This window comes from Trachemys scripta, chromosome 8 (genome assembly GCF_013100865.1).
Source record: "Trachemys scripta elegans isolate TJP31775 chromosome 8, CAS_Tse_1.0, whole genome shotgun sequence".
Classification (NCBI taxonomy): Eukaryota; Metazoa; Chordata; order Testudines; family Emydidae; genus Trachemys; species Trachemys scripta.
The window spans coordinates 14,926,019-14,943,763 of record NC_048305.1 but is presented as its reverse complement, the minus strand read 5'-3'; the positions used below and the strand labels follow the sequence as shown (position 1 = coordinate 14,943,763).

The 17,745-nt window shown below is 45.6% G+C and overlaps 1 protein-coding gene across 1 annotated transcript; it reads right to left on the bottom strand.

Annotated features, from left to right (window-relative positions):
* LOC117881532 (interleukin-4-like) lies at positions 1-9,741 on the bottom strand. Its single transcript, XM_034778905.1, has 5 exons — positions 9,633-9,741; positions 4,127-4,224; positions 2,342-2,443; positions 1,164-1,286; positions 1-114 (listed from the first exon to the last, which is right to left on the bottom strand). The coding sequence occupies exons 1-5, from the start codon at positions 9,739-9,741 to the stop codon at positions 1-3; spliced, it is 546 nt and encodes a 181-aa protein (XP_034634796.1).
* Positions 9,742-17,745: the final 8,004 nt, after the last annotated feature.

Here is a 17,745-nt window from a genome sequence, read left to right as displayed (position 1 = left end):
TTATCCTCTAATTCTACTGTACTTTTCTTTCATTATTCTTTGGGAGAAATCTTTCAGGTTCTCTAGAAAATGTTTCAACTTAATATTGTTGTCTGCCTTCACTGGACAGGGTACCTATAAAGGAAATGTTACATCAGAGATGTTAGTACAATTGCTGAGGTACTTAGTTTATGGTGGTGGTTTTAACTGCTAACTGGTGGCAAGAACAAACACCTTTCTTGTGGTTAGACCTGCTTTGAGAAGGCTTTTCTCACATAGTTTGTAGCCAAATGTGGCTTGAATGAAGCAAAATTATGAAAAGTATGTGAATGTATGAATTACTCAGCAGGATTTGCTTGTATCATCCATGACGTGGTGAAAAAAATCATGCAAGCAGCCAGTCAATAGAAAAACACTTGGTAGAGCTCTGTGTGAGGTTCCCTCAAAAATGAAAAATGATGAATGTACTTTTAAAATGTATCCTATTTGAAAACACAGGACCATGTTATTTCTAGTAGGGTAGTGCCTCGAAGTCCTAGTCATGGACCAGAATCCAATTGTGCCAGGTGCTGTATGTACAGAAGCAATTAGGCTTGAGCCAGAGCAAGTGGAGGCCCCTTCCCACCCCTTCTACCTGCATTCCCCCCCCTCCTGGCGAGCGGGGTCGGGGTGTGGGAGCTTGCCCTGTTCCATCCACTCGGTGCTCCTGCCCAGGAGTGGAGTCGGAGCACGAGCGCTTGCCGTGCTCCCTGGCAGGAGCGCCAGGCAGGCAGGCAGAATGGGGCGAGCCCCTGTGCCCTGACCCAGCTCCCTGACAGGAGCACTGGGTCGAGTGGGTCAGGGCACAGGAGCACCCATTTTTCTGGGACCCCCCAATTGGCCGGGGCACAGGCCTTCTTGACCCGGTGGTTAATCTGCCACTGTGTACGTACCCCGGCCAAAAAGGCTGACTCTGATGCAAGGGAGGGAGGGATAATTCAGTGGTTTGAGCATTGGCCTGCTAAACCCAGGGTTGTGAGTTCAATCCTTAAGGGGGCCTCTTTGGGATCTGGGGCAAAATCAGTACTTGGTTCTGCTAGTGAAGGCAGGGGGCTGGACTCAATGACCTTTCAAGGTCCCTTCCAGTTCTAGGAGATGGGATATCTCCATTAATTATTATTATTTATTATAAGGACATTACTCACCTTCTGAATTAGCTGTATTAAATTAACATAAATGGCTTCCATGGGAAACTTGTAGGAATGGCCGCAACGACCATTTTCAACAACCGTTGCAGCTTTGCATAAAATATCAAATGTCTCCTTTTTCTAAAAGAAAAAGAAAAAAGTGTATTCCTCTTCTAGAAACTCTCACTGGATGATCAACATAACTGCACAGCGATAGCAGACTTTATTAATAGCTTATGATCACAGGGAAAATGCAATCCACTTCTGATTCTAAGGGACAGGGGGAAGAAAACTGCACCCTGAACTAAACCCATGAGATGTGAAAAAGTTATGGTTACTTCCTGCTCTTGTTCCTACTCACACTGTGTGTGTATATATGTACCTACAAGTTCTGGTTTCAGCTAGCAGCAGAGAAGGAAGTGCCAACTTTTCAGGAAAAAAAGGCAGTTCTCAACACTCCAGACTAAATAAAATGCCTCTGATCAGTCACTACATATGTAGGGATTTTCCTTTCTGTAATGAAGAATGTTGAAGTAAAAGCCCTGATTCAGGGGCTCCTGTCTTGCACCAACTCCAAGGGAAGAATAAGCAAGGAGCACTTCCCTATGTCAACTGATGCATAGATCTGATTATGAGATTGAGAACTGAGGACTCCAAGGGGAAAATAGGCAGGCATGGGGACAGCATATACTTTTTAACCTCACTCCCTCCGTTTTCCCATCTGTTAAATTGGCATAATACTGCCCAACTCAGAGGGAGGGTTGTGCATAGTCAGTTAACATTCCTCAAATGCTTTGAATAGGAAAAGTGCTACCTAAGTATTAACTATAAGATTTTGGGGCGGGGGGGAAGGAGGGAGGATGCAGTTTAGAAGTAATTGAAGTGTCAGCAGCTATTAGTCCTTTTGACTTTTCTAAACAATTTTAGAAGCCATCCTCTTCCACGGCTGAAAACCAATAGACGCTAGCTGCATCTGAACAGATTCAGACAAAGCTAGAAACACCTTAAAAGAGATGATTTACATTACAGGTGTGTCAATGCAACATCTCTACCCAGAGCCTGAGGCGCTTGAAGATCTCACTTGCTACCCTGGTCTGTAAGGCTGTCCTGTTGGACTCTGCTTTCCATAGCCCAGAGCAAACTTAGTCTTTGATGCCAAAGCTTCCATGGTAATGTACTCTTTGGATGTGACTTACCAGGACGAGGGGTGCACAGGTTGGACCTTGGGGTATGTTCACTAAACTTGTAGATGCCATAAACTGGATTAGAAAGAAAGGAATGTTGGTTGTTAGATCATCCTGAATAAATATGACTATGAGAAAAACATATTGACAATATCAATAAACTCCATGGCAATTGAGTGAACGGTAGTTTCCCGCTGAAGACTAATTTCACCATGCCACTGGTTTTTCAGTGATCATCCCCCATGAAGGGGCCGATGGACAATGCCACTGACGGATAATGAAAACTTTACAAGATCTGTTATAAAACGGTGTGTGTCAAAAGTGAAGCCGCTGGGGAAGGGGACAGGTTTCTGCCTCTCCTTTACCATTCCTGCCTTTTTACAAACGGGCTGCGAGGCTGATACCTGCATTTCCTCCCCCTCCCCAGTACAAACTCTCCCTGCAGGGAGACAGCAGGTGGCATGGCAGCCTCTCCGCAGCAGATCCTCCTGCCACTACTGCACACCCCTATTCTGGTGTTCCCAGCATCCAGCGACTCTTCCCCCCGCTCAGTCCCAACATTCCCTTATGTGCCAGTCCAGCTGGAGGCAGCTCAGAGCCACGCTCAGTGGGGCACAAGGTGTGCAGTGCCTGGCTTGTCAGAAGTGGAAGAGGGGTTCAGCAGCGAGGAGGGGATTGCCCGTAAGCTCAGGTAGGATCATGAGCTGCCGTGCCGCAGCAGTACAGAACATCACCCGTCTATGAATGCAGGAACTGGAGAGCTTGAGATACTTCACGTAGGCAGCAGTTTTCAGAGGAAAAACAAAAGGCATCTGAGACTTCATTATCTGCTATTAAATCGTTATGTGCTAACTAAACAAGCTTCCTCCAGATAAGTGGGACTAGAGGGATGTTCTGCCTAACCAGAAATAGCAATAGAGAATGATATGGGTATGCGAGACACACACACACACACACACACACACACACACACACAGACAGCGCCAAGAAAAAGGAAGATTCAATTCTTTTTTAGTTTTGCAGTGTGTTCTCTTGTGCCGGCAAAGGTAAAGAGTCTGTAAATCCTTTCAGTTGTTGTAGCCCCAGCAATCCTGTCAGTACCACTGCTCTGTGGGATTGCTCTTCGCGGAAAGCGGCTGAACAGAACGTTTACAAACTTTCTGCTAAATTCTGAAAACCTCCAGGCGGAAGGGTTTTGCCTCAAGAAGGCCTGCAGGCTTCTACCCTTTAGAGTTTAGTGGCCTCGACTCTAACTCAGGAGTTCTCTTCAGTTTTATCTCTAGCAGACTGAGAAACACAATTGTTCGTCATCAGTATGGTGGAGTGTATTTTTGTCCAGTTCCCTAGCTAAGAGAGGAAACTCTTCAGTTCCACCTGCACTGTTACTGCTACACAAATTGCCTACCATTCTTTGAACAGGGTTTCTTGGTGAAGCCCATAACGACCATATGCTATGCCTGATTTAGGATGATTTATTTTTCTCTTACCTCTGTGTTTGCAAAAATATTCGTCACGTTCATCTCACCACAGGAAACCTTGATCAAGGCAAAAAAAGAGAGAGGAGACATCAGGCTAGACAAGCCGATAACCCACACGCTACCCTGGTTTATCCTGGGGTTATCTGCTCTCCTCAAGGAGCCACTGGAGGATGATTTCAGTCTAGTTTGCTTAACAAATTTTTTTGTCTGCCACTGTCAGCTCAGCTCTTATCCTTACTTCAGCAGTTACAGAACCTGAATAAAGTCTTCTGTCACTCCCTTCCAATAGTGAAAGGATCACTCTTGAGAATTCACATACCTTCTGCTTTGTAATGTTGTCCAGTATCTTGATGATCTCTCTTAAATAGGTGACCCAGCAGATTCTGTGTCTTCCCAGGACTACATGATTGTTGCAGGCTAACAAGCAGAAGCAAGTTAGAATAAATGAAAACCTTACTCCCATGTCTGATTATATATTATTCAAATATGTAGCAATTGTGAATCAGGAGGATTTATTTACAATACCTTGCTGTGTGATTCTGGAAAAAGTGTCACTACTTATAGACGTGAAGTTGCTGAAGCTGCTGGAAAAATACTGAAAATATAAATAGATTTTGTGCACAATTGGCTAAGTCATTACTGTTCATGTGCTTATATCTGCTTCCAGGATATAGATAAAAGGGAAAAATTAGACTTTTGTTTCTAATCTTGCAATTGAATTGATCATAGGAAATTTCCGTCCTGCCGATAACAACTGATAGGAGTCACTTCATGGTATTTGTATGCTGTAATTGCATACAAATAACTAAATTGCAGTTTTTCTAATTTCATTACACCAGGCGATGGATAATTTGATGTTAAGCAAAGTTACAGTCTAGATAAGCCCAAACCAACATCCCATATCTGAACACCCGGAAACACTGGGCCTTCGTCCCAGTTTTGTGGTTTGCAGTGACCTCTAATTACCTTGGTTGTTCTTGCTCCCTCTCTTTAAGGTGAATATTTACACATATTCCTATAAAGCACATTTTTGTTTTTAAATGGTCATTGCATAACATTATCTATCTACAGTGTCTTAAACTGGTGCAAAAAAGACCCTTTAATGGTCACTATAGAAAAAGGCAACGTAGAAAAGGAAGGACATTTACTATTACATTTTTATCTTGCTATGGTCAATGAAAGGTACTCTGATGGGGAAAGAAGCATCCTAGGTACCATGAAAATTGCTGCCACATTTATAATGCTTTTATTGCTTACTTCTATGCGGTAAATGATCAGAACAAAAAAGTGAATGTGATATAATAAAATATAATCCAGGGAAAGACGTGGAGGGCGCTAAATCAGGCCCCTACAGACATCTTAAATATTCAGTCACTGACTCAAAAAAAAAAAGCAATATCAGGCTATAAAAAACTACTGTTACAGGTAGTTCTATAACTGCAAAGAAAACCTTCTGACTATGAATCATGGCTACATCTCTGAAGGATAGGTTGAAGAGAAGTGGTGGTTGCTCTATGCATCTCAATGTGGTGTTAATTGCCAAGACTAATGACGGTAGTTTAAATATCACCAATGTTAACTTGATCAGTGCTAATTATTTTAGCTAAACAATCTAGCCACTCTGTGATCATAGACTCATGTAGGTCTGGGAAGGATGGCAAGAAGTCACCAAGTCCTGAGCTGAGGCAAGGCCAAGTAAGCCTGCCTTAGGCCTTGTCTACACTACATCATTTTGGCGACGTCAGATTTCATCGACAAAACAGTGGTAGTGTACGCACTGCAATGCTCCTTCCGCCGACAAAACTCTTCTGCTTTGCTGACGAAAACCACCTGGATGAATGCTAGTGACTCATAACTGTTGATAGTGGGTGGGGGCCCAATTTAAAGATTTGGAGGTCACGTCATCGCCCCATGCGCTGCCTCTGCTGCCCACCCAGTGGTGCTTTACATGCTCCCCTCCACTCTGTCTTCTTCTGCTTCACCCCTTTGCCCCCCCACCATCCCCACTGCTCCTCCAGAACCCCCCGGCAGGGCGTGTCCTGCTCCCAGTACTGTGTGGAGAACCAGCCCCTGGTGGGAGCTCTCAGCACACCTGCAGCCGGCCCAACAGGCTCCTTCCTGCCTCTGGCTGGGCCGGCACCCAGGGAAAATCCAAGACTCCCCTGCACAGGAGGTGCCAAGGCAGCCTTGCATGTGCCGGAGCCGCACAGAGCCCTACACAGCACCAGTTGGACACTACACAGGCAGGCCTGGGGGAGTCTCTCCACCCCTCAGATGTGTGTTGCAGTAGAGCGGGGAAGCTATTTCCAGCACATCTGGCAGGCTCTTAGCGGCCTCTCCCCCCCCCCCCCCCCCAAGTCCTTGGTCCTGGCCACAGGGAACACCAGTCGAAAAGGGATAGTGGCGGCTCTGGTCAGCACCACTGACTGGGCCGTTAAAAGTCAGGTCAGCGGCACAGTGGGGCAGTACCTGCCCTGGCTCTGCACAGCTCCCCGGAAGCGGCCGGCATGTCCTTGCAGCCCCTAGGCATAGGAGTGATCAGGGAAGCTCTGAGTGCTGCCCCCGCCCCTAGTACTGGCTCTGCAGCTCCCATTGGCCCGGAACCATGGCCAATATGAGCTGCAGGGGCGGTGCCAGCAGGCACAGGCAGCATATGCTGTGCAGAGCTGTCTGGCCACAGCTCCGCCTAGTGGCCGCATATGCCGGCCGCTTCCGGGAGCAGCGTGGAGCCAGGGCATGCAGGGAACCTGCCTTAGCCCCACTGCTGCTGACTGGGACCCACCTGAGGTAAGTGCTGCCTGGCCGGAGGCCACACCCCCAACCTCCCTGCCCCAGGTTGGAACATCCTCCCAGACCCCACACCCCCAATCGCCTGCACCCCAACCGCCTGCCCCAGGTTGGAACCCACTCCTGCTCCCAGAGCCCGAACTCCACTCCAACCCCTGCCCCACCCATTAGCCCACTCCGAACCCCTTGGCCCCAGCCTGAAGCCCCCTCTTGCATCCCAAACCCGACATCCCTAGCCCCAGCCCAGAGCCCGCACCCCCAGCCGAAGCCTTAACTGCATCCCATCCCCAAGCCCCTGCCCCAGCCTGGAGCCCCCTCCTGCACCCTGAACCCCTCATTTCTGGCTCCCCACCCAGAGCCCGCACCCCGAGCTGGAGCCCTCACTCCCTTCCACACTCCAACCCCCTGCCCCAGCACAGTGAAAGTGCGTGAGGGTGGGGGAGAGCGAGCGATGGAGCGGGGGGCTGGAATGAATGGGGGTGGGGCCTCAGAGAAGGGGCAGAGCAGGGGTGGGGCAAGGATGGTCAGTTATGTGCAATTAGAAAGTTGGCACCCCTAACTTCAGTGGGGCTGGAGACGGCGGACAGTGGACTCAATCCCGAGGATCACGTCATGGATGAGGAGGTCAAGTTGGAGACTGATGTGGCTCACATGGCAGGGTCGTCCAGTGGCATGGTGAGTCAGGACCTCTTTTTCCACTCCACTGCCAGCAGTCCATCTCTGGCATGCATGCTGCAGGAGAGGGAGCCCTGGTACGTGATCTTTTTGAGTTGATGCTGCTCAATTATATGCGGTAGAGCTGTGCTCTATATGTTCTAGTAGTGAGTGAAGGGATAGAAATGTACAAGACTAGCTGTGTTTGAGCGTGCACCACATTCCCTTGTGCATCTAAGCAGTGTGACATAACCATGTGTTAATGCACACCAAGATTTCACAAGAATCCTCCAGGGAGATCACTAGGAAACTTTCCTGGATGTATGCACCAATCCGCTGCCGAAGGTTCCTTGGCAGAGCTGCTTTGTTCCGTCCCGCAGTGTAGGAAACTTTCCCGCACCACTCAGCAGTCACCTGTGCAGGGACCAAAGTGGCACACAGGCGAGCAGCATAGGGACCGGGTCTGAAGATGCACGTGTGCAGGAGATGTATTCTTGCATCCTTGCTTACCCTCAGGAGTGAGATATCGGCTTAAATGCCACTCACCTGTGGAAAATGGTGGCAGAATTTACAATATTGTCTCTAGTGACCTGCAGTGATCCGCTTAAAAAAACACCTAGACCCTTTGATCCATCTTGACACCCAACCCTCCCGCCCCCGCCCGGGGTTAACTCACCATGTTTAGGGTGTTCACTGAGATGTATGCTTGCCAAGGATAGTGAGAAAGTGATTCGTATGTATGTAAATAAAGGTGTATTTTATTATAATGATTCAATGCTGTGTGCGAACTAACAATCGTGCTTCTGTGTATCGTTTCTTGTGCTTCTGCAGATGTGGCCTTCAAGGGAACCCCTTACACCCCGGCAGGACACCTCTGCTAGATAAGGAAGCCACCAAGGTGGAGCAAGGAGGACATGGTCTGAGAGATGCACCAATCCTCAGAGGCAGGAATAAGCGAATGTAAGGAGTGGAGAGAGCCCCTGAAGGAAAAATTTAAAATAGAAAGAAAGGGACAGAAAGGCGAGTGAGGAGCACATTGTAAAGGGCCAGGAGTGGATGATAAAAGTTATGGAAGAGCAAACAAAGATCTTGAAGTCCCTAATCATGCCCTAGGCAGAATACATGGATGCTCGCCCCACTCCCCACCTCCGCAGCCAATACAGAACTGCTTTCCATGCCCTCCCCAAACTCCTCCCAAACATTCCTTGCAACTTCCCAGAACATCTCGGTACCCCATTCACTCCACCCCTTCGGACAGCTTTCAAAATGATAGCTGGCCTTACACACAGCTATGAGAGCCTACCCTGCCCTGCACTCTTATCTCCCGTCCCACCAAGCCTTTTGTGTGTGTTGTTAATTGATATTTAATAAAAACAAATTATTTGAAAAATAACCAATCTTTATCTGTCTCCTACACATGGGGGTTGCTGCCGGTAGTAATACGTAGCGGCAGTTCAATCCTTTGCTGACTACGAATCCCAGTCAGGAATCATCACAATTTTCATGCATAGCAGTAAGTTAACAAAGCATGGCAGAGTGCTGTATAGAAAGACACATTACTGGTGCTCGTTGTCAAAATGTTGCCTCAAAGCCTCCCTTATTTGAATACCAGCCCCACCCGCCCGTTGGTCCTCTCCAATAACCCTGGTATCTGGCTGCTCAAATTCAGCCGCCAGGTGCTCCATGGTTCACCCTTAACCTCACAAATATTATGGAGTGCACAACAGGCTGCTATGACAATGGGAATATGTTCCTCATTTAGGTCTTACCTGCCATAAAGGCAACGCCAACTCACTTTTAATCTGCCAAGGGCACATTCTACGGTCATTCTGTACCTGCTATTGAAGCGCTCCTTGCTGTTGTCCAGGTTTCCCATGTAAGGCTTCATGAGCCATGGGCGTAAAGGTATGCTTCCAGGATCACTATGGGCATTTCAACATTCCCCTACTGGAATCTTCTTGTCTGTAAAGAATGTCCCTGCTTGGAGCTTTCTGTACAGGCCAGCGTTCCTGAAGACGCGTGCGGCATGCACCTTCCCGGACCACCCCACATTGATGTCAGTGAAACACCCATGGTGAGCCACAAGTGCCTGCAATACCATAGCCAAGTATCCCTTTCCATTGAGGTACTCCATCACAAGACGGTCTGGGGCCAAAATTGGGATATTTGTATGCCATCTCTCACCCTGCCGCAATTAGGGAAACCCGTTGCCGCAAAGCCATTCACTATTTCACACACATTGCCAAGAGGCACAGTCCTTTGTAGCAGGATGTGATTAATGGCCCTGCACACTCGCATTACTGCAGCCTGAATGGTCGACTTCCCAACTCCAAACTGGTTCGCAACCAACCAATAGTAGTCTGGAGTCGCCAACTTCTACACACCAATTGCCATGCGCTTTTCTACCGAGAGGGCAGCTCCCATTTTGGTGTCTTTGCCCCGCAGTGTTGGCGTGAGCGCCACACAAAGTTCCAGGAAGCTGGCGTTCCACATCCGAAAGTTCTGCAGCCACGGCTCATCATTTCAGACTTCTATAACGATGCGATTCCACCACTTAGTGCTTGTTTCCCCAGCCCAAAAGTGATGGGCCACCATGTTCAGCTGCTCCATAAATGCCAAAAGTAAGCTGGTGGTGTTTGTTTCCATGGAACACAGCGGCTTCAGCTTTGGAGCTCGTGATATATTGCATGACCATGCACGATGTGTTCTTAAAAGTGACCACGAGAGGCGTGTAGGCTCCAGCCTTTCAGACAGAGATGACAGGTGCACAGTAAACAGGGGCCAGTGAAAAATGCCACAAAACGCAGTCAGAAGCCCATGGAATGCTGGGACAGAAAGAAACTACAGCATGAGACGTTGAGCCCACACCCATGATGCACTGCTATCCACGCCACCTTCCCACAACTTCTAGCTGCAGAAGGTGGCGAGTAGCACAGTGGGAGAGCTACCCACAGTGCACTAGTCTCATGGTCGATGCTAGAGCACCAACTGTGGACTTGTGCCTCCAATAGGAGTGCTGTGTGATCATGCCCAAGCAATATCATGATACCGTTTTTTTTTTTTTTTTTTTTTTATTGTCAGCTTAACGTGCATTGACAAAACTGTGTAACGTAGACAAGGCGGCCTTAGTTAGCCCATCCCTAACTGGTCTTTAAAAAGCTCCAATGATGGGGCATCCACAATCGCCCTTGGATGCCTAATCTGGTGCTTAACTATCCTGATAGAAAGTGTTTCCCAATATCTAACCCAGTGGTTCTCAGCCCGTGGGCCGCATGTGGCCCATTTAGCACACAGCTGCAGTCCAGCTGTTTGCTAAAAATAAATTCAAAATTTGTTACTCCAGTCTGGCAGGGGGCCGGACTGGCTGAGGGGGAGACAGCATCAGGCAGCCCTGCCAGCAATGCGGGGTGGGGGGAGAGGTGAGTGTGTCAGGGTGCAGGAAAGTGGGTCTCTGAAGGGGCTCTGGACAGTGAGGGGTGGGTTTTTTGGGGGGGATGCTGGGCAGCATAAGCTGCCGAGGTTTTACTTGGGATGCCGCTCCCTGTGCCGTGGGGTCCCGGCTCCTGGGCCCGCTCTGTGAAGGGGTCGCTGGGTGGGGAGCATGGGTATAGGGAGCCAAGGGGATGCTGGGCAGGGGGTCGGTGTGTTGTGGGCCTGCCACCAGGGAGAACGGGCAAGCTGGCAGTGCAGGACTGGGCGGGCCAGTGTGTGTTTGACGCTGTGGTTCTCAACCTGCATCCCACAATGGTAAAGAGGTAGAGAACCATTGAGCTAACCGAAATCTCCACTACTGTAGAGTAAGTCCATTACTTCTTGTCCTACTGTGTGAATATGAAGAACAATTGATCACAGTCCTTTTTATAACCGCCTGGACCATATTTGAATCCTGTTAGCAAACTTGAGACTGAACATGCCCAGCAATTTTAAGATTGCCTCACAGGTCAGGTTTTCTAAACCTTTTATCATTTTTGTTGCTGTCCTCTGGACTCTCTCCAATTTGTCCGCGTCTTTCCTAAAGTGTGTCACCAGACTTGGATGTGGTACTCCAGCTGAGGCCTCACCAGTGCCAAGTAAAGCAGGATAGTTACTGCCCATGTCTTACTTACAACACTCTAGTTAATACACCTCATAATTCTAGTCGCCTTTTTTGCAACTGCAAGACCTTGTTGACAAGTTCAATTTGTAATCCACCGAAACCCGCAAGATCCTTTTGGTCAGTACTACTGCCTAGCCAGTTATTCCCCCTATTGGAGTTGTGCATTTGATTTTCCTTCCTAAGTGTAGAACTTTGTACTTGTCTTTATTGAATTGCACCTTGTTGATTTCAGCCCAATTCTCCAATTCGTCAAGGTTGTTTTGACTTCTAATCCTGCGCTCCAAGTGCGAGCAACCCCTCCCAGCTTGGTGTCATCCACACATTTTATAAGCATACTCTCCACTCCAGTGTCCGACTTATTAAGGAAAATAGTGAATAGTACTAGACCTAGGACAGACCCTGGTGATGGTCAAGTTACTACAAATGCCCATTGAAGTCAGTGGGAGTTGAGCCCGCAGCATCTAGCCAGATGGGACTCAGCGTTTTCCTCCCATATGCACACACAATCGCAAAGCAAAGCAAATACTTTGGCTTGCTTCACATATTCTCCTTCAGACCAGCCCATTTACTGCAAGCAATTATTGTAAATCAGCTAGAGAGAGAGGCTAGCAAACTGAGTGTTATGGAGAAATCAGGCTGTGAAAATAGTACTGTGACAATGACTAGTGGGGATTCAGACAATAGCCTTCCTCAGCATCACACACCGGTGTTGCATCCGGAAATAATGCTGAGCATAGAGCCGGGCTGGGAAACTTTGGAGTTTTGCAATAACTAACTGGTATTTTTCAAACTCAAATAGCAACTTTCAATGAGATGCTAGATAAGAGCTACCGTGCGCTTTATTAATTGAGGGGCAGGCGAACTGAGAGTCAGTGTGTTTGTTCTAGTCATGAAATGCCTCAGATGAAAGGTGTGTCACTGACTGAAAAAGAGCCTCCAAAGGGGTTCTGAAATCTGAATGGTTATGAGGGGGTCTTTTGTGTTTATTCCTTAATCGACGGTAGATTACAATGAGAAGTTAAAGAAGTCTAGCGGGAGGACCCTATGGCCACAGCATCTCTATTGACCAGAGGTACCGTGACAAATGTGGGGGTGCACTTTAATAATGATTAATGTTATCTGTCACTACCATGCTGTGTCTGGACCATAAATAGGGATGGATCGTTCACCCCAGGAGTCTGTCTGGGTAGCAGAATCTCCCAACATAAGGAAAGAGGGTGGAGGTACTTTCTAGTAGTTTCCCAGCAATAGTTTACACTAAAGAGACAATGCCAGAGACAGTAGCCAGCCTTCATGCGCTAGCCTGTGGTCCTGGAGTGGGGAGCATCAAAAGACAGTGTGAACAGGGTGGCTAAGGGGGAAAACAAGACCAAGAATCCCACAGACTCAGAGGAGGATCTGAGTTGGTAGGAGCCTGTAACGTGGTTCTGTTCCATTAAACTGAAGAGGAAAGCCTGGCTAACTTAGCTTGTATGAAGCCTGAGACTAGATGAGCCTAAATATGCATGCAGGCTTTTTGTTACGTTAAAATCTGATACTTCGTTCCAACTGCTAAATAAAAAAATTGTTTTAAGATGTCAGTTGATCACTATCACTGAGCACGGATTCTCACCAATCATAATGGAAAGCTACGAAACCAGGACTCAATCATCTGCTCCGCTAAACCGACAGAAAAAAAATAACCTTTAAATGCCTGAGATTGACGCACTATGGAAATCTGCATCACTTATGCAGTCGTAAAATCATTGGGCTAGAATACAAAAAAATAAAAAATTACCACGTGCTTTCCTTGGAGTAGGATGTAATGTATAATATTAATTATACTTAGACATGTAGAGTACATAGTTACATAGTATGGCTACAGTCTGAATACCTATCAATAAATTCTTGGGTCAGTTGTGAGACGTTTAAAAATAAAATCAATGCAGCCCCAGCTGGAACATGTGATTTCATTTCTCACCGTGTCCCCTGACAACGATTGGATGACATAATTATTGGTTACTTCTTTCCGGATAAGTCAGTACCTGTAAACAGTGTAAGAAGTTATACACGATGATGCTGAGAAGAGGATTCTGGGGGTGGGGGAGAAAGTTATTGCTACCTTATGGAAAATACAAGTAGCAATTTTGATAGAATTGTTTCTACATAATGACATAAGCCAAATGCTGCTCTCACGCTTGCCAGGGTAAAGCCCAGAGTAAGCTCTGCATACTGTTGCCAGTTTTATGCAGGACTAGGTCTCCCTGGATTCTAGCCCTCTGGCAGATTAAAATACATCCAGTTTGGTATTTTGTTGTGATGAAAAGGTTACCACTTAAACACTTGTTTGCTGTTGAATGTATCAGCTACATCCTAAGATTCCATTGCTTTCAATGGAAAGTTAAGGGACAATGGCAGCAGGTAAACTGATTCCAAAAGCCTCTTTTATTTAAACATAACAGGAATCAAACATGGCTAGCCTGGTCTTTGTGACAGTCAGTTAATACATTAGTTTTTCACTTCCGAGTGCCAAAAATCTTAGATTTTTGTAATTTACCAATGACAAAGAGGTTTGGTAGGCTCATTGCTATCTGTACATGCCAGAAAACTTCAGTTCGGCTTGATTGGCAGTTGCTGCTCAGGGAGACCCAGAAGTATGTTAGAAGAAGGAGTGGATTGAAGTGATTAACGTGAACTAGCAGAGTTGTATATGCATAGCTTGCACATAATGTCTAGCACTAGTGCTAATGGTCTCTTCATAATATTTAATCAGCAGATCTGGATAAACTCCCATCCAAGAACTTTAAAAGAGCTGGCCAAGGAGATCTTGTTCCACTAATATTGATTTTCAGTAAGTCTTGGAACACTGGGAAAGTTCCAGATGACTGGATGAAAGCTAATGTTGTATCAGTATTTTAAAAGAGAAATGTGAAGACCTGTGAAATTATAGGCCAATCAGCCTGACATAGATCCTGGGCAAAATAATAGACTAGCTGAGATGGGAGTCAGTTAATAAAGAAATAAAGGAGGGTAATATAATTAAGGCCAATCAACATGGGTTTATGGAAAATAGATCTTGTCAAACTAACAAGCTTTTTTTTGTTGATGAGATTATAAGTTTGGTTGATAAAAGATAATAGTGTTGAGGAAATAGACTTCTGTAAGGCATTTGGCTTGGTGCCACACAACATTTTGATTAAGAAAACAAAATGTTACAAAATCAATGTGGGACACATTAAATGGATTAAAAACTAGCTAGTTTGATAGGTCTCAAAATGTAATGATAAGTGGGGAAAAACATCACTGAGTAGGTGTACTTCTAGTGGGGTCCTTGTTCTTGGCTATTTATCATTTTTATCAAAAACCTGGAACAAAACATAAAATAATCACTGATAAATGTTGCCAGCGACACAAAGATTGGGGGGGGGGGAATGTGGTAAATAATGAAGAGGACATGTCACTGATACAGAACAAGCTGAAGCACTTGGTAAGCTGGGTGCAAGTAAACAATATGGCCAAGTGAAAGCCATATATCTAGAAACAAAGGCCCAGATTTATGAAGGTTGTTCTGCTGAACTACCGTCCTCCACACCCATATTTATGTGGGTTAATGTACTGGCAGTTTCAGTGACATATATGCCCATCCACTGCTACATTTTAGGGATGAGGATTTATCTGTGCAACACATGTAGCTTATGTCCAAGTATGTGATTTGTCCCAAGGGAATAATTTGATCCCGATAGGGTCTCTGGGTTGCAGTCCTTGGAAGTCTTTAGTTTGTCATTCGTAATAGGCTTTTGTGTGTCTTCCTTTTTTTCTGTTACTTCTTCCTTTAACACAGGTTGTAGTAATGCTGGGGCTGTGGGCATCCAGGAATACATCCAGCGTGAAATCAAGCATTGCGCCGGGCTGTTATTAAGGCCTTCTGTGGAAGTGTTTCTCCATTCGAGAGTGGCTTGCTGTATATTTTCTTTGCTTTTTTGATGCTTTCTTTGATAGCATCTTAGTAATTTTAACTGCTGGTTTGCAACTGTAATTGCCGAGTTACAGTGCGGGGTAAAAATGATGATTCCACAAAGTAGAACATGAAATATATCAATGAAAGACAAAAAAACTATGTGGAATTTGAGGGCTTTTTTGCATTTCATTATGAACTTGAAAATGGGGTCACTTTACCTGTCATTTAAAGGGGCCCTTTGTCCAATGAAAATAAGCTGTGCTGCACCAAAGACAGATTTAAATGCCCACATGGCTTGCAAAAAGCAGACTTTTTTTTGTTCTGTTGTGGAAACAGGAGCTATGGTAAACATGTTCATGGGAGCTTGCATAGAAAAATTCTCGTCCGTTTTCATGCTGTGCTAACTTGTAGAATTACCATGTGTGGTTGAGAGTAACTGTGTGGGCTGCAGTCCAGAGCTCTGCTACTCAAGATAACTTTAAATTGCTAAAACCTGCCTCCTTTCTTTTATGTATATTATTATTATCTGTATCACCTAGGAGCCCCACTCACAGACCAGGACCCCATCACGTGAGACATTGTACAAAAACACGGTACAAAAAGATGGTCCCTGCCCCAGAGAGTTTACAATCTATAACCCTTACATGCTTTCTCTGCCTGATTGTCTCCATTATGCAATCCGACAGTCCTGCCTGACACTCTCCTGCATGCCCTCAGCGATCCTTCCAAGGGACTTCGAAGTCTACAGTGAGATCAACTGAACTGCTTGCATCTAAGGGCAGTGCTTAATTTGTGCCGGGGCTTACCAGGGCTGAGCCCCGGCACCTCTGGGTTTGCCGCATCAGTTATGAAAGCAAAAATATTGCTTAAGCCCCAGTACCTAATTGCTTGAGCTCCGGCGTTCTTTCATTACAAATTAAGCGCTGCTTAAGGGTTTGGTGCACAAAGTTAGCTTTCTCATATACTAAGCCATACGAGTAAGAGGTCGGAGCCCAGAGACTTCATTGTTCTGCACTTTGTTCACCTTGTTCCACAGTATATTTTCTTCAGTTCGGCTCAAACATTCATTATAATAAGGGCAAGCCCAACAGCCCTTAATCACATGACTTACTTGGAACCAGTATATGAGAATTGCAGGATTGCCCCCTTCCGTTCCTCTGTCTGAAGTTTACATTCACACAAATGTGGAGGTGCTGCTTTTTTGCCATGTTTTAACCAAGCTACTTTATAAAATACCGTGAAGAGGAATATAAAATACCGGCATTTGCAGAATGTCTTGTTCAATATTTTATTGCTTGTTTGGAAACAGAGATATTTTATATTGTCTAGGGTTACCATATTTTGTCCCTCCTAATGGAGGACACTCCTGGGGGCCCCGGCCCCGCCCCCAGCCCCGCCCACGCCCCAACTCCGCCCCGCTCCCCGGCTCCCGGCCCGGCCCGGCACCATGCCCCCGGCCCCGCACAAAGAGGCCCCGGCCGAGCCTCCTGATTTTCCCGGACATGCCCGGCTTTTGGGGATTTCCCCCCGGACGGGGATTTGAGCCCCCAAAAGCCGGACATGTCCGGGAAAATCCGGACATATGGTAACCCTAATATTGTCAGTAGCAACTTGTCATAAAAAATAAAATACAAATAGATGACAGTTTGAATATATTAACAACTCTTTTGTAATACATATGTTTAAATATAGGGAAGAAGAATAAATTATGGCTCAGCACAGGCTCACTTGCTGTCTTGAGGAGGCAACTGGAAAATAATGTCCTGAGAATGAGGTAGCAGGATTTTAAATACACAGAATTACAAATATATAAGTTAAAATGTAAAATGCAAATTCTAAGCCCTGGCCTCTTATTGTAGGTCGCTGTTAAATTTAAGCATAAGTGTTCCTAAATCAGGACTTTGGTCTTGATCAAATAATTTTTAGAACATACACTATAAAATAAGTTACCTTTAAATAAAATACAATAATAAATAAAATCAAACTATATTGTACCACTGAAGTGCTAAAAGCATCAAAACAGTCCAATAAGCTGTCAATATTGTACACAATCCTGGATTTTTACTATTAATGATTTAAAAGGACACTGTTAATATCAAAGGCATACATTAAACATTATTTATCTTTTGTACTAACAATACTTGGATTATTACATCTGAAAGAATTCCCACACCTTGATTGTTTGATATTTTGTTCAACACTTCCACTTGTCTCAGCTTAGAGAATGAAACTAAAATGATCTGATTATAATCAATTTCACTTTCTAGTTTTAGCTTTCCAACCAGCATAACTGAAGTATTTCTAATACATCTGTCTCCTTGGGATCTAAGCCTATATATATATATATATGTGTGTGTGTGTGTGTGTGTGTGTGTACCTAAAATAAATATATATATAAATAAATATATATACTGTGCCTCAGCAGAATGTCTCCGGGCACAGAGTGACAAAACTAACCATTCCA